Raw genomic sequence first — 26,008 nt, 5'->3', positions numbered from 1 at the left:
GGATTCGAGTTGGCCATATCTGAAGATTCGATTCTGATTTGGAGAATCAGTGATGGATGGGTGGATGGAGTGTCCCACAGGAGCACAGGGGAGGTCCCCCATGCGCTCGGTGGCCAACCCAGAAGTGGACCCTGGGTGCCCTCCCCCCACCCCCAAGACCCAGGAGGCACCAGCTGCCGAGCCGGGGGGCAAGGGGGTCCCCCATGCGCTCCACAGTGGACCCAGAGGTGGACCAGAAGTACTTCTGGTCCACTTTCAGGTCTGCTTCTGAGTGCACAGGGGACCCCCCCCACCATGCTCCCGTGGGATGCTTCATCTGCCCCACCATCTCAGCGTTCATGATCTGCCTGGTACCTTGATGTATGTAGAAAAAACACATAAAGCTGTGCCTATGGCCAAACCATCGAATCTCTCTGAATCAAACTGGAAGCCTTGATTCGGAGAGATCAAAGGGTCTCCTGATTCAATTTGGATTCAGAGATCTGGCTGCCGAATCAGGCCAAATCAAATCAGCATCCGAAGCTTCGCACAGCCATACAAAATAGACACCTTTATAGACTAACTAATATATATATATTAGAGCAATACCCACACACACACACACACACACAGCACAACCCCAAGTTCACCTCATCAGATGCTGTGAAAGGACGGCAGAGAGCAGACTATAAAGTTGGTGAGTGATTAGAATACAACAGATAGGAAAGCAGGGTATTGAGCCTAGAGCAGGCACTTCAGATCCAAAGACCTTTGAGGAACGGTGGCACAGGAATGGCAGCTGGGACTGGCAGAGTTCTTGAGAACAGGCAGGGGGAGTGGGGCAGTTTCAGTTCACATTAGACTCAAATCTGCCCTAGACAGATGTGTCAGTGACACCGTGAGAGTCACCTGGACAGTAAGTGTCCTGTCCTGGACCTGGTCTTGTGTACCACTGGGATGATGTAAAGCATGCTTTCCCCAGTCATCCGTTTCTACTGCCACTGAGACTGCCCAGCTTTTGCAGTCCCATTTGCACACAGTCCCCTTTTGGTCCAAATTGCTCACTGGATGCCCAGTCCTGGTGTCCCCTAGATAAACATGAAATAAGCCTGGAAGCATGTCATTTTGCCCAAACCACGTGGCCTTGGAAAGCCCCCACAATAAGATGCCACTTACCTCTTTCTGATGATACTTTATTGCTACCTTTAGCTTAGCCAAATCATGACATTTTTGGGGATCCAGCTCTTCGCTTTGATCATCCCTGTGGTTAAGAATGATCTCTAGCTCCCTGGAACTCCGCGCCTGATCCAGAAGATCCTTAGCAAAACGCTTGCACTGCTGGGAGAGCTCTTCATATTCTGCCTTGAACTCATTTTCCACCTTGCTGAGTTCCTTTAACTCCCAGCCCAGCCGGAAGGCTGTCAAGATAGGGTCCTCACTCGATAAGGCAATCAGCGAAGGGCTGGCTAATGCTTTGTAGATGTTCAGCCTCGACCGGGAGTGCCTCAGGCTGTCTACCTCAGAGCTGGAGACACACTCCACACAGTTGCACCTGATCTGGTGAGGGCGCGGAATCGTTACCCGCCTTTGGACTAGCAGTTTGATGATTTCGTAGTTGTTGGTATGAGCCGCCAGCATGATTGGGGTGATATCCGGGGTGAATTCTGAAAACTGCGTGTCCATCATCAAGGTAGGGACCTACGCATAAAAAATAAATAGCAATGAGAAGACTTATGGAGGTCCTGTCCAGCCCTACTTTTCTATGACTCCTGTAAATGTTTATGATTCTAGGGACCAGAAAATGAGCATTGAGCTTCTATCTATCTGTGCCAAACGCAGTCCATGCACTAATACACAGTGGTTATTGATGACGTTCTGCATTTTAGAATCTTATTTACTTGCTATTCAAGCAAAATTATTTTCTGCCCCAAAGGTGCTCAGCTGCCCTTAGGACAGTCAGTTTTGGCACTTCAGCTTACATTTTGTCATAGAAATTAGTTAATTTCTTGGGAATTCGTATATGGGAACTTAGTAAAAAAAATGAGTGCTCCTTCACAAAATTGTGGCTGAAAGCTGGGTTTCTAAGAGAAGGCACAGAACAGGAAAAGGTCATGGAAACCTTACATAAAAGAGAGCGAGCGCTAGGGGAAAAATAACAAATTAACAATTAACAATCAACCAACATATTGCAGTTAATTTTTGCAATTGGTACTACAGCAGCACCCAGGCCTGAATGAAAGGACCTAACGCAGTGGGTTCCTCCAGACACAGAGTGTTGTTCCCCACCAGTTGAGCAAAGCTGCTTTTTGCCTTTTCCCTACTCTTTGACTTGAAACTACTTTTCCATGGAAGGATACATTACATAACTGCCCTCGAAAAAGATTTTTTAAAAGGGCTAAAAAAAAATTAAATGCAAAACTAATGAGCCATGGTCTCCAACAAATAAGCCGCTACAGGGTGTATATTATTCAGCTTCTGGTGCACTTCTGTAAAGATGAGCTTAATGCACACCCTGTTGGGCCTTATTACTATATGCAGAATGCAGAATTAGACTGAAATGCTCTTATATCCCCGCTGCTCAGTGTGTTTCCATATGCTGCATAGGCAGCTCTCTTTGTTGTGGGTTAATAATTACTCGAGCATACTGTACTTCATGTGCCCACCGCTCTCACCCTAGTGGCTGACATTCCACCGCTCCAGGTGTGATTGCCAGTTCTGGTAAACAGCAGGCACATGTCCCCTTCCAATTGTCAAAGGCATTTCACAGAAACCATTGTCAGAATGATTTTAATGACAGGAAACATTACTCAATCCACTTAAAGAACAACAGTTTATAAGCCTTTTATAGGGTACGTGTGGGTTGCAAGCCACAGGGGCTGAAGCCAGGACTGCTGAATCTGATTTCAATGGGAGTTTAGTGCCTAAATACATTTAACGATCTAGGCCAAAGGCTTCCGTAGTTACAAGGCTGGGGCAGACTCATAAGCCTCTGGGGTAGCCCAGTCCCTCAGCAGGGCAGAAAGCCACACCATGCAACTTGGATTGCCATGAGTCACCATATGTGATGATTTCCCAAATGGGTACAAAGGCAGGTGCACAATCAGACCAGAAGTCCCTTTGCTTGTAAATGCAGCATCCTGGATACAGACAATTAGGGTGTTAATTCTTCAAAAGCCTGTAGCCACACAGGTGGAAAGAGTTGTGCTGTAACAAAGCAGGGCCCCTGATTGAAAGCAATTAAAGGCTGACACCAGGGAGAGAATGTACTAAAATGGCCCAGGAGAGAGCAGGGAGAATTAAGGGTGGGAGTGAAGTGGTCAGGCTGGCATTTTGTGGGGTAGGGGAGTTAGTTCAACCAGGGTCCATTTGTGAAAGGGTGTGTGTTTGGTTTTTTAAGGTATTTGTTAAACTCCTAGTAATAAACAGATGGGCAGGAAGCTTTCTTTGTGAGCTTTTTGCTCACTCAACCAGTTGAATTATTTTTCTTAATGTTAAATGGAAGTTACAGGTTCCACATGGTTATATCTCCCATAAGCTCGCTCCTAAAATGAAAGGCATGCATAACTGCACTGCTGAGTTCTTTTTTTTTTTTCCTTCTGTTGGCTATAATATGTCTTGGACCCTGTGCCTCAGAGGAATCACAATTTTTCTTTCTTTCAACTCTAATAGAGTCAGGTGACAGGTTTAATTTTCTCTTTCTTTGATTGAACTTTACTGTACATAGATCTGTAAAGGGAAGACTTTCAGACTTCTGCAAAAGGATTTATTTGGGCTTTTTAAAAATAAAAGCCAGGCATTGAGAGAGGAAAAGACGGTTTTCATTAAATTAAACTGAGGGAGTGGGGCTGACTCTGGAGGCTTTTCTGAAGCTGAACATGGACCAGGATCTGAAAATTTTTAAGTGGCTGGTCCCAAACCTCATTTGTACCCTACTAGTGTCTTCAAACCCACGTCAAGACTGCAGTTCTCTTGTGCTAGGTAGTCTGCAAACACCAAACAGGTGGTAATCTTTAACCAGCACTAGTTACAAAAAGGTTCTCAACCTTTTTAGACTCAAGGCACCACTCCGAAAATGTCAGCTCTTAGTTTTCATAGCATAATACAGCAATTCTTCTCTTGCAAGGAACTCAAGGCCCACACGCAGGTCAGAATGTTTTTAATACCCTGAATTCCTATTTGAAATATCCAGTTTATCTCTGAATCATGTTTGCACACCTAACAGTGCTGATGCTGCATGGCACCCTTGAAAGGATCTCAAGGAACCCTGGCAGAGAGTCACTGATTTAAACAGACAACGTGGGGAGGTGGTAGAAAGGAAACTGAGGCACAGAACAGGGAAGCACATTGCTGGACTTCACATAGCTGGTTTGTGGCGGAGCACAAAAGAGAACCCAGTTGTCCTGAAACAGTGTTCCAGATATTAGCAGTGTGGGCCCCTCTGATTACAGCTGTACTACAAACCTAACCAGCAATAGCCAGAAGACAGAAAAAATAAGGGCTGCTGTATTTCTTTTTTTCATTACCAAATTTAACACTGTGCATTAGGTAGGAATTTCACATTTGTGACTTTCTGTAGTGCTTCTCCAGCACAAAACTCTTCAAACAGAGATCTTTGTGACTCTCCTGTTTTAAAACTGGCATTATGCAAAGAACTCCTTTGCTGATGGTGCAAAAAACAATTAATTATCACTGGCTACAGGCTGAGCATCAGCAATTATTCCCAGTGTATATTTGCACTGTGCTGACAGGTTGAGCTCATGTTTAGATCAGCTTCTTCTACATTTTAGGCTATATTAAAATGACAAAAGTATAATAGGAATAAATTATTTTATCCCGAGGACTGTACTAAGTTCTCCCAAGGTTATTTTCATTAAGTGACCTGAATAACAAATTCTTTTTCATTAACCTCATCACCTGACACAAGCTGTTAAGCTGAATCCTTTCAGAACCCCATTGTCAGTTTTCACATAAGGGCATGCATCTTCCCTGCATTTTATCTTGGTAATGTCAGCATCTGAAATTACAACTCCCATTTATAACAAATGATCCAATGCTTATCACCATTTTGAATTAATCTGCAGAATGTTGGGTTGCTTGCTGCTATGTCATCAACTTTTCTTTATGATACTACAGACAATGAACATCACTATTTAAACCCAACTTCTGCCCTGTTTGGAAACAATTGCAGTTTTCCTTTACATAGAATCATTGTTCAATCTACTTGAGATTTTTCAAGTACTCGTCAGGAATGATGCTTTATTGAACACTGGAAAGGCAGTATTTTCCAGTAGACCGTGCACAGGACTATTAGAAACAGAGCTTGGAATTTAATACAAGTTCTAACCTTGGACAAGTCATTTCATCTCTTTGATTATGTTTTCTCCATCAATAATACAAAGAGGTAGTATCCCTTTTTTATAACTCATATTTTTGAGCTCTTTAGAGGAAAGATATTTTATAAACACCAAATAATTGTTATTTCTGCCCAAGTTGGCAAGTGACTACGCGGCAATGCTGCCCCTTCATAGGACACTGGGATTTCTTATTCAAGGCAAACCAAAATGCAGACTCAAATCCAAAGCCAGTCATCTAGCAGAGGTATCTGGGTCTGGACTCTGTATATTTAGTGACTGGATTGGATTTAGAAGCATAAGTAGTAAATTTTGAAGATATTGTCTGGACTTAGCTGAGCTATCATAAGAACCACGCTTCTTGTTAGATTTTTAGTCTAAGCTAATGCAAATTACTAACCTGTCTTCCCCCTAGTCCCTTTTCAAGATTCACTTCTCCTGTGAAAACTACAGGAATATGTCATTTGATGATGACGACTAGTCAGGTAGCTAGCAGAGATTATTGACTGGTGCTGTTCACTAATACCACTAAGGCTAGGTATAGACATTCAGAAAGTCCAAGCCTGAATTAATTCAATCTCTGCAGGTTAGTCTAACCTGCAGAGATTGAACCAATTTGCAAGTGAATAGACATTCGCTTTTGAATCGGGAAATACAAGCACATCCCTGCAGTGGCTCAGGTTTGAAGTTGGGGGCAGGGTGCTAGAGTAGCCCTCCCTTCCTTCCATAGTGCTGAACTGGTGAGGGGCAGGGCCAGGCCCACCAGGATGCAGAATTAAGGAGGAGTTTAAACTCCTACCCTGGCCTACACAGTCCCCAGCCAGGGTATGCCTGAAGGGGGAGGGGAAAGCAGCCCTTGACAAGCTTTTCCTGCTTCAGTGCTCAAGGAATGGGGAGTATTGCCAGACCCCGGTCCATGGCTAGCACTCTAAGGCCAAGGGAGGGTGGGGGGAGGGAGAACTGTTTGTGTGGAGTACATGCATCTATTGATGGTACTAAGCTTTTTAGTGTCCCTCTCCCTGCTTCTTCGTACTGTCTGCAGCAAACTGACAGGCACTCACAGGTCCCATAAATTGCAAACCGGGTCATTTCTCACACCTCTCTCTGTCCCCTCTTGAACACTGACAGATTGTGGCCTTTGAAGCGAGCAAGCCAGCAGGGAGCTTATCAGAACACAGAACTTATCAGCCCACCAAGAAAACAAAGCCTCTCTCATTAGTTCAAGATCTTCTTAAACAGCTTTTTGTAAAGCATTTGTAAGGAAGGAGGGACATTACCAGCTGACCTGCTGATTAGTTCCAAAAAGCCCTAAGCAGACACTGTTCTAGGGTCCCTGTGGTGGGAGAGGAGGAATCCCTGCTTGAGCAGCAAGCAAGGGGTGGGTGGAGCAGGGAGAAGGGGCTGCTGCTGTGCCTGCAGTCTCTACCTCCTTCTCAGCCAGCTGGAACTCCAGCTAGTGAGGAGAGGGGGAGGGCCAACCCTGCTCTCTGGAGCAGACAGCCTAGCCTAGCCCAGCCCAGCTCAGGGCAGGAAGGCATGCTGGGAGACTCTGATTTAACTTAAACCAGGAAGGGGTCTGGGACAGAAGTTCCATAAACCAGTTTGACCCAAATCAGTTTAGCCTGATACTACATACAACCAGGTTTATCTCAAACCAGTTTCAGCCATTTTGAACTGGTTTATGAGCACTATTACAAGTTTAAACCAGTTTCTGATCACTTAAACCAGTTTATGTGTAACTTCTGTCCCCAGCCTAAAAGGAAACTTTCCAAACTGTCCCAGTGCCTAAGCTAAGCAACCAAGTGATTTTAGAGTGGTTACTCTTCTCTTGTTGCAGCATCTCTTAACTTCGTGGGTATTATCTTTTACTATGTGATTGTATAGATCTGGTACAATTATGCCATAGACTTATTTGGATACATAGGCACTACTGTCATACAGATCAAAAAGTAGAGACCAGTCTCACTGAGAAGACTGATTGTGTGGCATTTTCACTATTCACTATTCAGGGAAGCAGAAAACACTGGAGATCACCTGACCAGGAGGAGAGATTTCCACTCCTTGACTGCATACACACAAGTGTGGACGTTTGACTCCCTGGGGACAACTAGCAGTGACACACCTAGTGCCGCTGTTAGCTGTCCCTGGGGAATGCCTGTACCACAAGCCCTCTGGCATGTGGCTAATTACCCCGGGTGGGGTAAGAGAGCCTGGGGCAGCACTGGGCTGGCTCCAGCAGCCTTACCTGGAGTCTTGGAGACCTCCTGGGGCTGCAGCAGTGGCAATCCTGCCACATGGAGCCTTGCTGGTAGCCCCGTGTGCACTGCTCTGCTTTTATTTGCACAGGGTTTTTTCACCCCATGTGCACTCCCCTCGCAGTGCAGAGAACACCTGAATGTGTGGTATGTGGTGACACAGCCATGTCTGCAGTCACGCTTATTTGGACGCAGCCTTTGAGACTGAAATTTTACAAGCTATTCCTATGAATTTCAGTGTCCTCAAATGCTAACCCTCATTTAGATTTAATCTTGAATCCTGAACAACGCGCATTCAAAATCCTGAACAGCTCTGCCTATATTTCAGAGCCTCACACTACGTATTGCATTTCCTCACCTCTGTCCCCCATTTTCATGGCTCTCTCTATTGTTTCCCTTCTGCCTGAAATGACTTATGATGCCATGGTTTCTAGCCCACCTGCTTATACATATGTTCTTCCTATTCAGTTCCTCCTAAATGTCTCTTCTCTTTATATAATTCCCACAACTACTAAGATACCTCAAACATCAACTTTACTAGAACATTGTATTAGGAAGAGAATGTGGCCAGGAAAGCAAAGTACAACCTAAGTTTGGTGTCTTCTCTGAGAATCCCAGTGCATTTTGTCTTCATTTTATGAATCCTTTTGGTTTTAAGCTCCTTAGGACAAAGGGCGTGTGCATATTTCTTTCCCATATGGCAACTAGGCATTATCATATTGATTCTCAAAATAATTAGTAATAATAAAGAGTTTGACCTAATCTGATCTGCATTCAAACTCCACCTGCTCAGTTCAACTCCAGTTTGTAAGTCAACAAGTTCACCTACAGAACTCTAAAAGGCTATATCCTGTTTTAATTAATAGCTGATAGAGTGGACAAAGTGCTGATCCCAGAAAGGACGCATCAGTGGTCAAAACATTCTCTGAAACAACTTCAGGTCCAGGCTCAACTGCAACATCCAAAAAACAAAACAACAGAAATCAGAGTTTGGATAGTCCACCAGACAATCTACCATTGTAAATGATTTGTCTATGTGCAGCTCTAAAACAAACACCTGCCATCAACCAGTCATCAAATGGCAAACCCAGCTTTTTTAATTCAAAAAAGAAGGGGACTTTGGAGCACAAATTCTGTCCATCATTTGCAATTAACAACCAGGATGGGTCTGCAAAGTTATTATACCTTTGGCCACTCTTTAGCTCAGTCATAATCCTGTGGCACACAAGCAGCACCATAATTTGTAAAGCAAGAGGCACTGGGAAGCAGTCAGAGACAGCGCTGCTAGATTACAGAGCAGCTGTGCTACTGGGAAAAAAGGGTCTGAAAACAAGTACAGTGACGTGGCTGACTGTTTTTATCCCACCTTCTTGCCTGCAGCCTTGATATAGAATTTTTGCATTGACTTGAACCAAAAGGGTGTTTGTCTCTGTGTGGGATTTTGAATAAACATTACGCTACTTCTTACAGAGGAGGAGGTTAAAAATTAACCTTAAGTGATTCTAGTGGTTTGGATTTTTTTTTCCAGAACTGAACATCATAATTAGATATGTCTACAGAGATTCTTTGCAATACTAAGACCATGACAACACACACACACGCACGCACGCACAGGGTAGGATTTTTTTCCCCTTGAAGAGGCAGTTCACTGAATGAAACTATACTGTTCGTTAATGAAAAATAATGAATGCCACCAACTGTTTGTAAGAAAAAAATGTTCTAGGCTGTTCTTTAAAATTGCCATGAGCATCTTTTCGCTATGGTGCTGTTTATATAGATAGTGGGCCAAGATCCTGTATGACCTGTTGTAACAGTAATGATGTGAATGGAGTCACGACATTCTGTACACGGCAGAGGAGGATCTGGTCCACAAGTTCAAGTTCTGCTTGCAGTGTACTCTGAAAAAGTCTGTTTACATCAGAGTTACCCAAACTTAATTGAGAATCTAGATCTGTCTCCCTCTCAGCAGGCTGTAGATATGAGCCCTTCCATGCTGGATTTTTGCTTTACTAGGTTCCTCTTCGCTGGGCACGTCTACAAGTGCATTCAGCTGCTTTTCCTAATGTGCATTAAATTTAGTACCTCCAGTGTGAGGTACTAAGCAAATGTGCATTAGGCTGGCTTAATGCGCAGTAATGAATGTGCACAGTTTTTAAGTGGCACTTAATGTGCAGTAGCTTATTTTACTGTGCATTAGTATAATCACATTATTTTTTACATGATGCTTTAATGCACAGTAAAGTAGGCTACGTTAAAGGGCATGTGTAGACATGCTCACTCAGGCAAAGGACACAAGTCTAGAGCAAACCAAAAGGTTTTACTGATTTAATTTAAATAGAAGAGCCTTAAACACAAGCCAGCTATGAACTAAACACAGCTAAATAATAATATTACTTATATTTAAATGTATCTGAGGCCAGTTATACTATCCATTAGTTCAGCACTTTAGTGGTAGTTCTGGGAGATAGCAGGCACCTGACTCTTATATAACCAAGCTGTTTTTGAGCCAAAAAGATTCTCAAGCAGTCATATTTCCTTTAGACTCTTTTAGTTTTAATTTGGCTGCTTATCCAAGTGTTTCAAAGCTGAGGTGGACCCAGGGGATTGCTTATATAGAGCTACCAAGTCTACCTCGAGCGTTTGACAGTGGCAGCAAACAGTGTTGGGCTTGCCGTGCTCAGCCATGTGTTTAGGAACCACAGTGTAGCCAGATCGACTGTCAAAAGATGTCACTATTTTGAACTTGCACTGCAGTAATAATGTGTCTTTTTGTTGGGCAATAAGAAAATGGAGGAAGCGAGGAGGCTGTAAGAAGGAAGGATTTTGCAGATGTGCATTTAAAGCAACCTAACACTGCTCAGTCTGAAACATAAGTGAGGGTGGGGGAGTGAGCCACAATCCCCAGATGCTGACTTCAGTGGGGGAGCAAAAATGGCAATGTCACTACCCAGGGTACAGACCTCTGAGCACTTCTTCCTTAGATACAGTCATACTCGCTAGCAGGAGTTTACCGCTACAGCCACTCTCATCAGGGAGGGAGAGTGGAAGCAGGGGTTGATGATTAGATGAACACAGAGGGCAAGCAATGTGCAATCTCTTCTCCTAATCTCAGCAGGATGCTGTTAAGAATTAGATAGCTTGTGTTTTAAGCCTCTTCTATTTCAATTAAATAAATAAATAAAACCTATTGGTTTGCTCTGGAAGTGTGTCATTTGCCTCAGTGAAGAGGAACCTAATGAAGTGGGAATCCAGCATGGAAGGGTTTATATCCCAAGGAAGCCTTGAATCCCAGGCCGGGTACAGACATTATACTTTTACTGGTATACGTGATCAGAAACCAGACTATACTGGTAACAGAACAGAAGTTTGGCCCACGCAACCAATCTATACCCATAACAGAACTGAAGCTTGGCATGCATAGACTGGTTTTAAAATTGCAGACTCTGGTCTAAGATTTGCCGCCCCCCAAAGGGTGAATGTATGTTCTGTTCACTACCGATCTAAACTAAGGCATTTAACCCTAACCCTAACCCAGCCCTACTGTTTGCAGAGAGTCATAGATCAGGTTTAGTGCTATAAGATTTTTGCAACTGCTCTCTCTCTCCTGGTGATCACTTCTTCTTTGTGTAAACACAGCGGAGAAGTTCATTACAGCGACAAATTGTATAATGTGTTGTAATGTAACTGTGGGATATTGCCATCCCTCAGTTAGTAAATTAATTCTATATTATTATTCATATACAGAACACAGGGCTCAGCAAAGAATATTTGTCAAATTAAACAAAATAAACAGAGGATAAAATTCTTCCCTCATTTACATCGAGATAAATCCAAAGTAACTCAAGGGATTTACTTCATGTTTACACCGTTGCAGCTGAGACCAGAATCTGACTTGCGGACAAGAAGGGAATTATCTGAGTTTTGGCAAAACCCAGAGTTCTTTTCTGGACATAACCATCATTTTATTCTCTGTCAGCTGTTCAGATATATATCTAGTCGTGTTGACAAAGGTGGAAAGTCAAGCTAGTTCCTTTACTGCAGTCCAGCTGGATAGATGTGTTTCGTATACATGAGATTTTTTTTCCTGTTTAAAAACAGAACCCACTTTTTTTTTAAAGACCTTTTCCATTTTTCTTCATTTTAATTGCTACTCAGGAATGGGAACAGGAGTTTCTGGTGACAATGAAGACTAAAAATCAACAATAGCTAACAAATAAAAAATAGAAATTAATCTCACTAAAGAGCTTACCCACTCCAGTCCCATTAAATCCTTGTCCTAACGAAAGGCTTTGGAGCACTGATGCACCTTATACATTGCATGTTTTACAGATAAGCTTTCCTCTAACCCAAACAAGCTGAAATAATCCATAGCTGGCAACTTGCAATAATAGCAGATGTTGCCTGAAAAGTCATTTTCTTAATGCTAGTAAAAGTAGTAGTAATAATAATAATAACAATAATCATAATAATTAATTTACAGGGTCATGCTTATTTAGGGAAGAAAAGAGACAACCTTACATTTCTAGTCTTTTTAATTACGTCTTCTACCTGATCTACATATTTTCCATACTGGGTATGTCTACATAAGACATTTACTGTGGAGTTCCCTTATTAGCTCTGCAGTAAAATGTCACTGTCTACATGTGCAGTGCTATTAGGACAGACTAAATACAAGCACTATCCAGGGTTATTTATTCTGCAGCAATGCACGTGTAGATGCTGGTAGGGCTGGCTGGGGAATGAGGGTGTTTCAGTGTGGGGCTGCCTGCTGGCTAGCCCTGCACTGGAACACCCTCGTACCCCGCACAGCCCCTCCACAGCACACAGAGCTGGGCAGGAGCATCTCCAGGCTGGCAGGCTGACCCCCCTGGGCCTCCTGCCAGCTGGGGCTGATCTGATCCAGCTCAACGTGCTGCAGTCCCGGGCACACATATAAACACAGTGCCTGGGAGAAATAAACTCCAGTGCAATATGAGCTGGAGTTTATTGCTTCATCTTAATAGCAATCGCCCACTAAGTTGTAACAAGGACAAGGAGTGCTAACATAATTTAATATGAATGTTTTTAATGGTGTTTATATTTGTTTTTATGTCAAATGTCTACCTATTTTGCGTAGTATGTTAATAGGGGCAGAGAGGAGGTGGATCCTTACGTTTCATTGAAGTGACAGGTCACTACAGCCTTACAGCTTTTGTTTAGGAGAGGTTTGTTTGTTTTGTTTCTTTTAAACCACACTTGACCATCTACCTTTAAAAAACCCAGATTTGGTCAGGAAAGCTAACTGATTGGTTGCATCAGGGGTTATTTCAGTGCTGCCTACCTTCACTCGCCGGTCTAGCACAAATCAGATCTTTTAGTTTACAAAGCAGATTGCTCAGCATCTCAGCCATTTTGATTTGGTTAGTGTAGGTCTTACAGGTGGTGAGTACAGCATGGTTTCAGTAATAAAGAACAGTATGCACAATCTGAAGATATAGCTGCTGAATAAGAGCGCAAATACCATGGAATACAAAGCAATAACAGTTTAGAAAATCCTCTCTCTCACAACAGGAACGGTGGGGGAACAACCCAGAATGGTTAGGATCTGTCTTTGAAAGCGCTTATCTAATCCCTTTCTTCATTAGTCTGACTGCTGCCATGTTAAAATCCTTCATTAACAACGCACCTTAAATGCTGCTGTGACAGGAGCTGACTCAGCAGCCTGAGAAGTTTGGCTTTAACTTTCTGCATAGTGAACATTCGAAAGCAGTGCCTGAGTCCTCCCCACACTCGCATGAACTAAATCTTATGATGCAGCTGCTCTGAGCCATCTCAGTGGCTTGGCTGGTGTGCCAGCCTGTTCCTTCATGATTTCCACTGTACATGGCAAAGGTGGGAAGTCTTGCAGAAAATATAAGATAGTCTCAGTCCCAGAGCTGGAGGAAATCGGGAATTGCTGGCTGCCTCTCTTCATTGCCACTAAAGGAAGCTGTAAATCAGGCCACAACAAGTTAGCTACTGCCACAATGGAAGTGGGGGGGGACTTTGAGATGCCTTCTTATTCCTGGTTGTATTCAACACTCTAAGCAGAAATACTGCAAAAGAAATTCTGGAAGCATTCGTTTTTTACAGTACTCGGTTTTTCAAGCAGGATCCAGAACATGTTACACTTACTTTGCTCCAAAAGTTATACTCTAAAAATGTCCTCCGGCACGCACTTTGAAAGTGTAAATGTATTGCTAATATGCATACTAATAAGTATTCATGGATATTCTTGCCAAAAAATTATAAGCGTCTTTTCTTACATTCTTCCTGGAGTTGGGAATTATCCACTCAGGATTCAGAAGCAAATGGAAAGAGGTTTAGACAACCAATCATGTAGCACAAATAGTAAATACCTGAAGCCATACCCACTGAGTTGGTGAGCAGCTTGCAGATTGTAATATGCTGATAAACTAATAATATCAAAACTAAAAACACAGGTAAAGACATAAGTTTGTTCACGTAGGAACCAAGACAAAAACAGATTAAGTTTGTTGAGCAAATAGTTTCCTGCAAAGAGGTTGCCAAAATGAGCTCTGATCCTCTAATTCCTGCCTCTGGAATTGAACGTGCCATGCAGATAAGGTGTTGGCCTTGCTCTAGGGTTTCCAGTCACTAGAGAGCTCAGGCAGTTGAGCTGTTTCGTTTTTCAATTGCTTTATTACAAGGGTTAAAAGAAATTTGCCCTCACAAACTGCACCATGTTGCTAGCAGCTGACGTAGCAACAGATTGAGCACGTTACGTGGTGTATTAGGAACAGCACTTATAAATGATTAAAGATAATTCCCAATATAGTGTCCAACATAGTTCCAGTTCCCTGACCTTTCCATCTGTCTAAGCTTTAGCTTGTAAGCTCACTGAGGCAGAACCTGTTTCTTATCCATGCCTCGCACAACACTGTTCTTGGTTTGCCCCCAGGAACTGCCCTGAATGATATAATAAATAATAATTGTCTTTTTGTTAGCTAATTTGAAATATTCGGGGACTGATTTCATTGTTCAATTTCTAATATCTGGCACTGAGCATCTCAATCTGTACTTGTGCTTTTCAGCTAGTTGCAGTATCTGGTACGTAGCCTGAGGATGTTGTTGCCAGTTCTTCCTCCCAGCCTGTCTTTGTTCCCTTAAGTTTCAGAGTGTTTTCCCCTGGTTCACTGTGATGATTAAATGAAGTGGTCTTTGATTTCTCTGCAGTTGGTTTAATTAGATGGAATCCATTTCCAGGGTAGACTTTGGTGTCAAAGACCTGTTGTTAACTATAGCTATGAATTATTGCTGCATCAATAAAAATAATGAAAAGCTTGGACGCTGGCAGAGCCATTAGGCATCAATGCTGCTATAGCTGGTCTTAGATTCTGCGACATGAGAGAAAGAAATGCAATTATGCATTGAGACTTTCTTTCTCAAATATTTCCACACTGGGTACATATGTCTAAACCTTCCCCTAAGCTTCCTCAACCGTCCCTAGAACAGTCCTGTCTCTAAATGTGCTTCCAGCCCCTGGGACATCTTTCCAATTCCACTATGGACCTCTTGCTGAAACTTTCCGTCTCAGTTGCTCAGATACGGGGGCTATGGTTATGGATAGACCTAGATAGGCATTCAATATTTAGCTTTTGTGTTCTCCTTTGACTGTTGTAGGGTTTTCAGACACTGCTGCCATTCTCTTGCCTCTGGCATTGCAGGCAGGTTGGAATAGGCATCTAGAGAGACTCTAGACCTTATCCAGGAGTTGGGCATCAGCCATAAGCACCATGTATACACAATGCGAGTCATACATACATTTACCTTGCCTCTCCTTGAATGCCCCCTACACACATCAGTTTCTTCCTTGGCTTGCAGTTGAGTTTGATACAATTATGCCATAGTGTACATATCCCCTTGCTTTTCCTTAAAGCTTAGTAAGACCAGAAGCAGTAAAAATATCCCTTTTCCCCAGGAAAGCAGGATGGATAAGGAATAATCTTTTTATAGTGGATAATTTAACCATTCCACTATGTTGCTAGCAGGTACATATAGCAGATGACTGTGTCCTTTACTCTAGGTATTAGGAACACCCTTGATTTCCTACATACTTTCAAGTAATAATCTATTTTATATTATTTAGCATTTATATGACAACCATCTTTGTTGTAATTGATCTGGTTCCTTCATTTTAATTACAAATACTCGGTAACTCTATTTGCCTTGGAGCAAATAGCATTCATGCTTAAATCAGGTTATGGGAAAAGGTCAGAGAAATCCTTTCCTTGACTCTCTGAAGAAGGAGGAAGATCCCTACCTGATTATGAGGGCTAAACTAAAACTAGCCTGAATCATAGTACTAGCCTGGCTTTGGCAAGAATGGAATCGGTTTAATGCAGCATATCATTTCAGGTTCATGAAAGTTCACAGATTACAGATCTATTATATTTACTCACACACAGGGATTAAGGTAAGATTTCCTATCATCAGCTCATTTGAAATAGGATTTTATGAGGTCAAATTTAAGTTAGCAAATGCTATCAAGTTTAATGGCCTTCTTTCAGCAGGTGCCTGAGGATTATCGACAAAGATCCTAAACTCACCTTTTATTCCTACAGTGTTTTCTGCAAAACTAAATTTCCCTCAGGGCTTATCTCTGCAATGTTCATTCTCTGGAAGATACAGGGATTGGTATCTGCTGAGATCTCATTGACTCATGCATCCTACTGACCTTTGAAACAAATTCAGTAAAAATTACAAATACTAAAAGTATTTTTTTGTATTCTTGTTCTTGGGACATTTGCATTTGTAGTCCCATCTGTGAAACGGATTAATTTGGAGCCATCTGCCATGGGCAAATGGCTAATTTTGGCAGAGATGAGGAATGTTAGCATCATTTTATGGAGATATTTGCTGTGAGCCCTGATAGATACGAGCAAAACCACTACTCAGAAAAGTGTTTATGTCTAGACTGTGGACAATAAGTAACCCAGATAGCAACTGATTAGAAGTTCAATTCTTAAGGACAGAAGCAGGGCTCAGGATTCAGCACAGAGTATAAATTTGCATTGGAAATGAACACATTGCCACAAGTTAAAAATTATGCCAAATTCATGCAAATCAAATGTACTGCACCAAAAGCTCTTCACTTCGCCTACATTATTTTGTAGAAATCACAACGGATCCCACTAAAAAGGTCCCTGAATACTCATAAGTCCTAACTCAAAATCCAAGGAGGTCAGTAGAAAGATTCCTATTAACTTCAATGGCTTTCTGACCAGGCCTCCTGGGAAGAATTTGTCAGGAAATTCAACTGCTATAAAAAACTGGATTAAAATTATTTTGGACAAAAAGTGGCTTCTCTTTGGTAGGGGAAATTAGTGCCCACACAATCTGTGTCTGAACATTGGTACTTGCTATTCAGTCCCTAACACAATTTTGACCAGCTACAGGTCTGACAGCTTGCTTTGTCCCTGCACAACCATCCATTCTGCAGGTGCAGGACTTCAGGAACAAATCTGGGGTGTAAAATGGAGGCCAGGCCCACATTTCATTTTTGAAAGCAGCATCTGGTGGTAGACAGGTCCTCGCAGCACAGGTGCTTGGAGCTTTTCATAACACTTTCAGCAGAAAGGTGCTACAAGGGTGCATGCATGTAAGACTCCAGACATTCCTTCAGCTGTGATATGCAACACTGCATATAATGGGTATTTGCATAAAAGGCAACATGGACATCACTGCTGAGAAAATGGTGGTGGCATGCTTTTGAATTAAAACACATTGTGAAGGTGTTTTCTGTGCGCTGATGTGCATTTCGCCATTTATACAAATGCATGTGTGCAATGCAGCACCAGGCTCATCAGCTCGCGGGTGGAGCAGACTTGATTAATCTAGTCTGTTCCAATGTGCTGGATCTCTGATGCATCAGAGCAGACAAATGTATGTGTATACATGCCCAATAAGCCCTATCCAAAAATCCTAGGAGGCAACAAACTGTCTCCCTGGACTTTAAGGGCCACAGGTCATGCTCTAAACTCATACCAAAGGTGCACTAATAAAGTAATCTAAAGAACCTTGCACTGCCACTGCATGTGCTGTCCCTGTTCTAGAGACAGAGGCTATGGACAGACATTCAAAAAGCTGGAGCCTGAATTGATTCAGTCTTTGCAGGTTAGTCTAACTTGTCTAGATTGAACCAATTTGCAAGTGAATAGACATTCAGGAAACACAGGCACATGCCTGTGGTTGCTCAGGCCAGAAGCTGGGGGGTGCTAAAATGCGCCCTCAGCTGCAGGGATGCTGTGCTGGGAGGCATGGCCAGCCCTGGCAGTAGCTTCAAGTGAACTGGCCATGGAGAGGGTTTAAGGGGGTTTAATTTCCCCCTCCCTGTCCCACTAGCATGGACCCGGGCCATGCCACCACCCCCGCCCACCCCCGCTCTGGCTAGGGAGCAGAGGGGTGAGGCCAGCCCTGCTCTGCTGTAGCAGAGAGCACAGCCCCACCCAGGGCTGCAGAGCATGCCAGGATGCCTGGGGACTCTGTTTTAAGTTAAACCAGGGAGGGGTCTGGGACAGACATTGCATAAATTAGTTTGAGCTGAATCAGTTAAGTCTGATACTACATTGAACCAGGTTTATCTCAAACTGGTTGCAGACATTTTGAAACTGGTTTATGTGCACTGAACTTATGTTCTGTTACAGGTTTAAACCAGTTTATGATCACTAAGGGCATTTATACACATACCTTTTTGTCCCGTGACATGCTGGAGATCCGCTGCTTTGGAGCAGACTCTATTAATCGAGTCTGCTCCACACACGAGCTGATATGCACTGTGCTGTGCCATGTGCAGTTGTATAAGTGGCAAAATACACATCAGCATGCAGAAAATGGAGGCAGTGAGCTTTTGAACTAAAGTACCTCTGAGATGTTTTAGTTCAAAAGTATGCCACAACCACTTTCTCAGCACTGATGTGCATTTTACCACTTATACAACGGAAAGCGTTGCAGCTCAGGGTGCTTTTCAAAGTGCCCAGTGCTGCAGTACTTGCACATGTAAAAATGCCCTTAAACTGGTTTGTGTGTAACTTCTGTCCCTAGCTAGAGAGTTAAATTTCATTGTCTCACTTCCATCAGGAATAATTCCAATGGCTAGGGACAGACGTTCAAAAAGCCTGAGCCCGAATTGATTCAATCTTTGCAAGTTAGTCCAACCTGGCTAGGTTAAACAGGTTTGTAACAGCACAGACATCCCCTCTGGACTGAAAAAATGCAGGCACATGCCTGCAATGGCTCAGGCTAGAAGCTGGGGGGTGTTAGAGCAGCTCTCCCTTCCCTTCTACAGTGCTGAGCTGAGGGGGGCATGGCAGGATGCTCTGATTAGGGAGGGGTTCCCCCACTCCTGACCAGCACAGCAGGGAATTGATAACATAATGTTTATTACCCCTAACTTAGAGTTTACCATGCCATTAAGAAAACAACAGAGGGACATTACCAGCTACCTGTTGATTCTGCCTTTGTCCTGTCTGCCACAGCACAGACTGTAGCCAGCATGTGATCTACTAGCTAATGCTGTGAGGTGTCTGTGTAAGGCAGAGGGCATGGGGCAATCCCTGCTTCACAGGAAATAGGGAGGGGATGGGAGGAGCAAGGGGAAGCCAGTCAGACACCTGCAGTCTCTGCTGAGCTCCAGCCAGGGAGCAGAGGGGAAGGGCCAGCTCTGCTGTGGAGCAGAGAGCCACACCCAGCCCAGAGCATGCTGGGGTGCTGGGGGAATCTGGTTTAACTTAAACCAGCAAGGGGTCTGGGACAGACATTGCATAAACCGGTTTGACCCAAATCAGTTAAGTCTGATACTACATCCAACCAGGTTTAACTTAAACTGGTTTCAGCCATTTTCAAACTGGTTTATGTGCACTGAACATCTGTTCTGTTACAGGTTTAAACCAGTTTCTGATCACTTAAACCAGTTTGTGTATAATGTCTGTCCCTAGCCAATGAAAACAAGATCAGGATCCCGCTGTAACGTCAAGTCTTCTGGGTATCTCTATTTTCTCCTTCCCATCGCCTATGATACATACTGACAAATGAAGCATGCAGCGAGGAAAGCCTTTCTCTGAACATCCTAAAGATTGGTAGGGACCAAATGGTCAGCTGGTGTAAATTTGCCTGGCTACAGACAAGATGATGGTTTTACACCATTTTACACCAGCTGGAGGAGCTGGCACTTTTCATTCTCCATTCTTTGTGAGGGGGCTTCATTATTATTATTTATGACCCACATTCTGGTAGAACCTTTAATCTTAAACATGAAGAGTAAACATATATAACGTATATTCATTAAATATGATATGAAAGAGAGGTCCACCTCTTTCTCCTCCCTAAAAATGGGCAAACAGCAGCTGGCAAATATTTTTGCAACAAAAAGCACCAATTTTGGCTCCTATTTATTCCCAGCTAATTGTTGTTTTAGGATGACCATAAAAAAGTAAAACATTAGTAAATACAGAAGGTGGTTTTCCTGACTTCTGTTGGCTTCGTAGGTCATGTTATTCATTATTTTCCCATTATAAAAAGTTTCAGTCCTCCAACTGGACAGCAGGCACGACACTTGGACATCACCTATATCAAATAGCATGTAGCCAAAGCAAACACCTGGTAAATAATTTATCGCTGGCTCTGAAATTTGTTTGACTAAACTATTTTGTGAACACTTGGGAAGAGTAATTATATCCATATGACTACACATGGAAAAAGAAACTGTATTTTGTAACAAATATCCCTAGCAGTGAACAACACAGCCAGCTTTATTTCTCTGCAGAACCAGCTTTCCCTCTCTGCCCTGTTACATTAGGACTCAGTCCAGCTGTGACGGAAGCCAAGAGGAAGCTCACCTTTGTTTGCAGTGGGCTCCATAGACTTTCCACTGATAAAAAAAAATAAAGTTTCAATGACATGATGACCCTACAGCTGAACCCAAAATCTCCAAACCTTGGCCAGCATAATTCACTATTACTGAAGCATATTTTGTCACTGGTGGGAGTATTCTGCATACAAATGCTGAAGTGTCTGTAATGGTTTCATCAACAGACCTGGATCTCAATGCACAAAACTGTGGCTGTAAATTGCTGTGCTCAGGCAGAACAGACCTCATTAGAAATGCAGTCTTAAATAGCCCATGAGCTTTTCTTGCAGGTAAACCTAACAGGAAATACATCTGCTTTACCACATCCCCACTGAGAATGCCCACCTATACCATGTGTTTGTAGCTCTCCTCAAAGTATTTCTACTTGTCCTCAGCTCCTTTAAACTTTCCATGTAAACCAAATTGCATTTCTTTCTCTCTAGACACACTCGAGACTGACAAAGCCGCAGCACTGGAGAAGCACGTTGTTATAGTTACTGGCATATGACTTATCACTGCAATTGTCGGAGCACTTTCAGAAAACAACAGTTAAGCTGCAAAACAGCAATTTAACAAAGGCCCGAAGAGTAATGGCTACCCAGCATCATTTAATAATGGGGTATGAAGTACTTTATTGCCAACCCTTGTCACCTGCTAGAACCTGTCTCTGCTAGGTAGGGATGATGCTCACAGGAGCCAGAAAACCCTCATAGCTCCTCCCTTATTTTTGCCTGCTACCCGGAAATTCTCCTACACCAGACTTGGTCTAGTTGAGTGGGGTTAAGGCAGAGCTCTCCCCCTGAGATTTCTGGTGCGTAAGAACATACAAGGTTTGTTTTTCCACCCTCGGTGATCATATTTGCAGCTGACACTTTAGCAAACCATGCAAAGACTTGGGGCCAGGCACTTTTGCCTGAGTAACCACATAAGGACCAGCTGTAATCCAGACCACGTATTTTCAGACAGGGTGACCTGACCATATTCAGATGGGTTCAGATAAGTCAAGATGATGAATCAGTAAGAACTGTTATGCTGAAGGGTGCTAGTGGTCTTCCATCACAGGACCTTGTTGCAAAGGCAACTGCAAGCCTTGAATGTTTGCAGGTGGAAAAAGCACTCTCCTTTGTGCATGATAGCGGGGACAGCTGGACTCTCGAGAGAGACCCCGAACTTGGTGACAAGAGAGTAGGGAACTAGCCGGGTTTCTGACATTCCAAGACTGTATTAAACGGTTTAGTGACCAGGCAGAGGACTCCCCCAAGAGCCCAGCAGTGAAGCAAAGGCAAACAGACAGTCCCTAAATAAGGACAAGGCTGGCGTGTTGGACCTGGGGGTGTCTGGAGAAGGGATCTTCCTATACCTGATGTGTCCCTGCCATTGATCTGAGAAACACCCTTGTGTGCCTTGTGCAAATAAACCAATTTATGGTAGGGAAATGCCCTGGTTCCACACCATGGATTTCTCATCGAAATAGAAACCACTGCCAAACAACCATTCTGCCCAAAACAGGGGAAATGGTTTCTTTTGTGTGATTTTAATGAACACTGTGAAGACAGTAACCCACTAGGACTAGGCAGTGGGCACACATGGGTATACACTTGCTGTCTTGCAAGGCATTTTCAGCTGCTCCTCAGTGTTAAAGGGTTTCTGGGGTAGTTCTGTGAAAAAAATTTGATGGGGAGGAGCCCTGAAAGATAATTAAGGGACCTGCATTGGTGCTGCTCTGAATTATCATAAGGGATCTGAATTCCGACAGAGGCATTAGCTTTGAGGCTTGATGTGTTAAGCCGTGTGTCCTAACTATGCTTAACTAGGCATTTCTTTTCCCTGAGTATGATAACAGTGTACATGAAGTGAATACCAATTGTTAGCATCATTTGGCTAATTGCTGAGACTGAAGAACCGAGGGCAACCAGTCCTGCAGGTATACTCCCACTGAAGCCTACAGAAGGAGCTGAAGCAAAACCACAGTGTTGAAGCTCCAGGACTGTTTTTTTTCTTCTGATCTGGTGACTTGCTTGCTTGAGCTTATATGCAAAATTAGAACCAGGGGGATTTTCTATCTGGGGACTTTTATTGGGAACACTGTACAATTCTGTCCACGTTTTACATGAAGTTGAGTTTGTTTTTTTCAGACATTTGTCATGCCCGCTGCTATTAACAGAAAAGTCTGGCCTTCCTTCACATAAATATAGCTGTAGATATAAAGAGGGTAAGTATGGGTTTATGCCCATGAAAAAAATAAATGGGTCCACTGTGAAACACAGTACTAAGACAAAGAAGTTGGGCCCATTTCTCAACCCCTCTAAAACTGCCTGGCACTACTGATTTCAGCTCTGTCAGCTGAAACTAGCAAGGGCTGTGATGTATGAATGAAAAACTCTGCAGTCTAAAAGACTAGTTTGGAATCCACATAGAATCATAAATGATTCAAATGAACTTGTACTTAACCTCACATAAACACTAGTAGTCCTTATTATACTAAAGGATATTTTCAGTACAGTTTTAGTCTAGCTTTAGCCCTTCCCTGTTTAGGGCATCTCCAGACAGAATATCCAGTCTTTCTAGAACAGTGAGAAAAGACTATTGTTCATTTCCCAGTGCATGGTCCATATTTTGCCACAAATGTTGGGTACAGAAAGAGAGTATTTCTATTTAACTCTATCAGGAAATGTTATTGATCTATTTTATCTATCTAATGCATTAGTAACATCCTTCTATTTAATGTCTCCAGGATTTCAATAATGCTGCCGTAGCAGGTTGAATTGTTAGTGTTTCTGCATTGTAATTTGGACATTCTTTGAAGTTGGTTGTGATGATTTGAAGTATTTTGTAATTGCATTTGACTATCTACAATTATTATTGAAAAGATGCACATTAAGGGCCAGTCTGTTTAATAAGAGAGATCCTCTCAATGATTAAATCATCATATTACTCCTTCAATTCTTTTATGCAATAGAATGTGTTTCAGTAGGTTTCAGAAAAGGAAAAAAAAAACATTGGGTAGTGAAAGCAGATTTTTTTTTTCTAGCCTTCTGCTCTAAACAAAGGATACGGAAAAAAAACTATAGAGAGTCTAACACTATGTTTAAGCTATTGAATTTATTAGCTACACTATTTGTAAATGAAGAGAGAGAACAAGTATTGAACGATACAGTGGAATTGATAGCACTTGTGTCAAAGATCCAGACCCTGATCTTGCAAAAACTTAGGCACATTAAAAAACTTTGAGTTCAAACATGTGACAAAAGACTTTGCACCGTGACTCACATGTGTAACCATTGGTGGGTATTGTCAAAGGGCCCCCTCTCTGCCAGTCTACAGAAGGCATGGGTTCTTATCCCTATGCCAGTTGTAGGTGCTTGTTTTCATTCTGGCAGTCTCTTCAATTCGGTCCTGGTGTGGCAGCCAAGATGATGGCATAAGTGCTAACTTAAATTGGACTGCTCATTTGCTTAAAGTTAAGAAAATCCAGGACTGAGGTTTCATTTGGAAAAGCAATTGCAGTTTGCAGTAGCAATATAACAATATATAGCAATAGCTTATGCTTATACATGTGAATTAAGATTTCAAAAGACACTAAATTACTAAACTGCAAAGTATATTTCTATAATTCAGTTTGCTCAAGTAGGAAAGATGAGACATGAAAAAGAGTACTTTATGAAACTGAAACTGCTCATGGAATAGAAGTTACAATTACTTAGGCTGGAAACTGTCCAGCAGATCAGCACTGATGTGTCTTATGAAATGCTTTGGACTTTTTCATGAGGACCTTTGTTTTACATTTCCCACATATGCTATCACCTCCAACAGCAAAGTAACTCTTCCCCTTCCCAAACCTCTTCTGGGGTACTGGCTCACAAAAAGAAATGCACTGAAGCAACAACCTGGGATTTTCTGTAGAAACGTCACTCAAGAAAACCTGTGCCCGGATTAGACCCACAAGAGCTTGCAATCAAACCGGGATCTAACCCAGCTGGTAGCAAACAGAATCTTGCTGGATATTGGACTAACCTGTTTTTCACCACTTGGTTTTCTGTAATTCAGAAGCAGCTCCACAGCCCCCACCACCTCCTTCCGTATTGCGTACAGCAGGGCATCCCCAACGTACACGCTGTGGCTCAACAGCAACTCCATGATCTCCAGGTTTTCATTCTCTATGGCTATTAAAAGGGCACTGCGTCCAAGAGGATCCATACAGTTGATGTTGATGTTGTAATAGATTTCAGCCTCTTGGAGGGCATGTTTCACGCTGGCATAGTCCCCCTTCTCTACAGCACTGAGGTAGGCCTTCTCTTCCACGGAGAGCTCTGCCTCTGCCCGCACAATCTGCAGTGGGATCCGATCTCGGTAGGGCGAATAGTTTACTTTTTTGTAGTATAGCTGGGCCATTGTTCATAGTGACTGTGCAGCCTGTTAGAAGGGAAGAAGACAGACACTTAGTGCTGGCAATAACAGCAATTACTTGATTCCATTCCAGTGCCGCTAAAATTGCTGAAAATCCTTAGCAGGGAAGCTGATTTCCTGTACAATAAGTTTCATGCTCCCCAATGGTCAGCATATTAGGGGCTACGTGGAAGAATAGAGGTTACAGTCTCATATTCAGCCAGACAATGCATAGAATAACACTGGTTGTACCCCACGCCAGTGCTCTTCTCTTCATCCGATCACCAGCCCTGGCTGCTGTTAATGGACGATCCATCAAATGTGTGAATAAATAGATTTCTCACCTCTGCTCTGTTTTCAGTCAGTGTTTTTCCTATCCCTTTATAATAGCTGGGCCAGACCTTCAGCTACTATAAGCAACTCTGCTCCATTGAAGCAAAGGAGCTATGTCAGCTTCCACCATTCTGTCATATTTAATGATATTTCTTGCATTATTCTTGTTCCCACCCCCTCCCCCTTCCTTTGAAGTAGGGCTTATGTTTTCTTTCATATTTATTTTTTGACCTGGTCATGGTTTTATTGTAAAAACTTAGCGCTATTTTAATTTTTAAATGCTTCACTCTCCCTGTTTTATAAATAGGTCCCGAAGATAGGCCATGTGGAACACATCACTCCAGCTCTCCAGAGCTCACTGTGCTGCTGCAGCCTAGAGAAATCCTTCCCTTGAATGAGCACGGCATATCAAACTTTAGGTCTGCCCCCTTGCTGGAAGAGTCTGATGAGGAGTTAAGATCATACCACCGGGCATGGTGGCCCACAGGATGAAGGGTGCTACTGTGGGGGTAGAAGGGTTTTAAAATATTTAGTGGTGGGTGTTCCTACCACTTCAGAGCCAGTGAGGCTCACTGGGTCAGTACCATGGGGTCTTTTCAGTCAAAATACCTGTTAGATCATTTTCTCCAGCTATTTGCCCAAACCAAATTGCAGCATATTACCTAGGGCAGGGGTGGGCAAAATGCGGCCCGGGGGCTGGATGCAGCCCACCAGGCCATTCTATCCGGCCCGCGGGACCCCTAAAAATGTAGAAAATTAATATTTATCTGCCCCTGGCTGCCTGTCATGTGGCCCTCGATGGTTTGCCAAAACTCAGT

At 42.9% G+C, this 26,008-nt stretch overlaps 1 protein-coding gene across 1 annotated transcript in view; it reads right to left on the bottom strand.

Annotated features, from left to right (window-relative positions):
- The window catches only part of TRPC5 (transient receptor potential cation channel subfamily C member 5), a 156,293-nt gene extending 131,414 nt beyond the window's left edge, over nucleotides 1-24,879 (bottom strand). The window contains exons 1-2 of the mRNA XM_019521044.1: nucleotides 24,486-24,879; nucleotides 1,156-1,677 (exon numbers count right to left, since the gene is read on the bottom strand). Coding sequence (XP_019376589.1) covers nucleotides 1,156-1,677; nucleotides 24,486-24,863 — 900 coding nt within the window. The 5' untranslated portion in view covers nucleotides 24,864-24,879. The remainder of the gene's footprint in view (nucleotides 1-1,155; nucleotides 1,678-24,485) is intronic.
- Between the last annotated feature and the right edge of the window lie 1,129 nt (nucleotides 24,880-26,008).

This window comes from Gavialis gangeticus, unplaced genomic scaffold (assembly GCF_001723915.1).
Source record: "Gavialis gangeticus isolate Ggan-Ray unplaced genomic scaffold, GavGan_comp1, whole genome shotgun sequence".
Taxonomy (NCBI): domain Eukaryota; kingdom Metazoa; phylum Chordata; order Crocodylia; family Gavialidae; genus Gavialis; species Gavialis gangeticus.
Note: the sequence above shows the minus strand (reverse complement) of the source record. Positions and strands in the feature narration are given on the sequence as shown.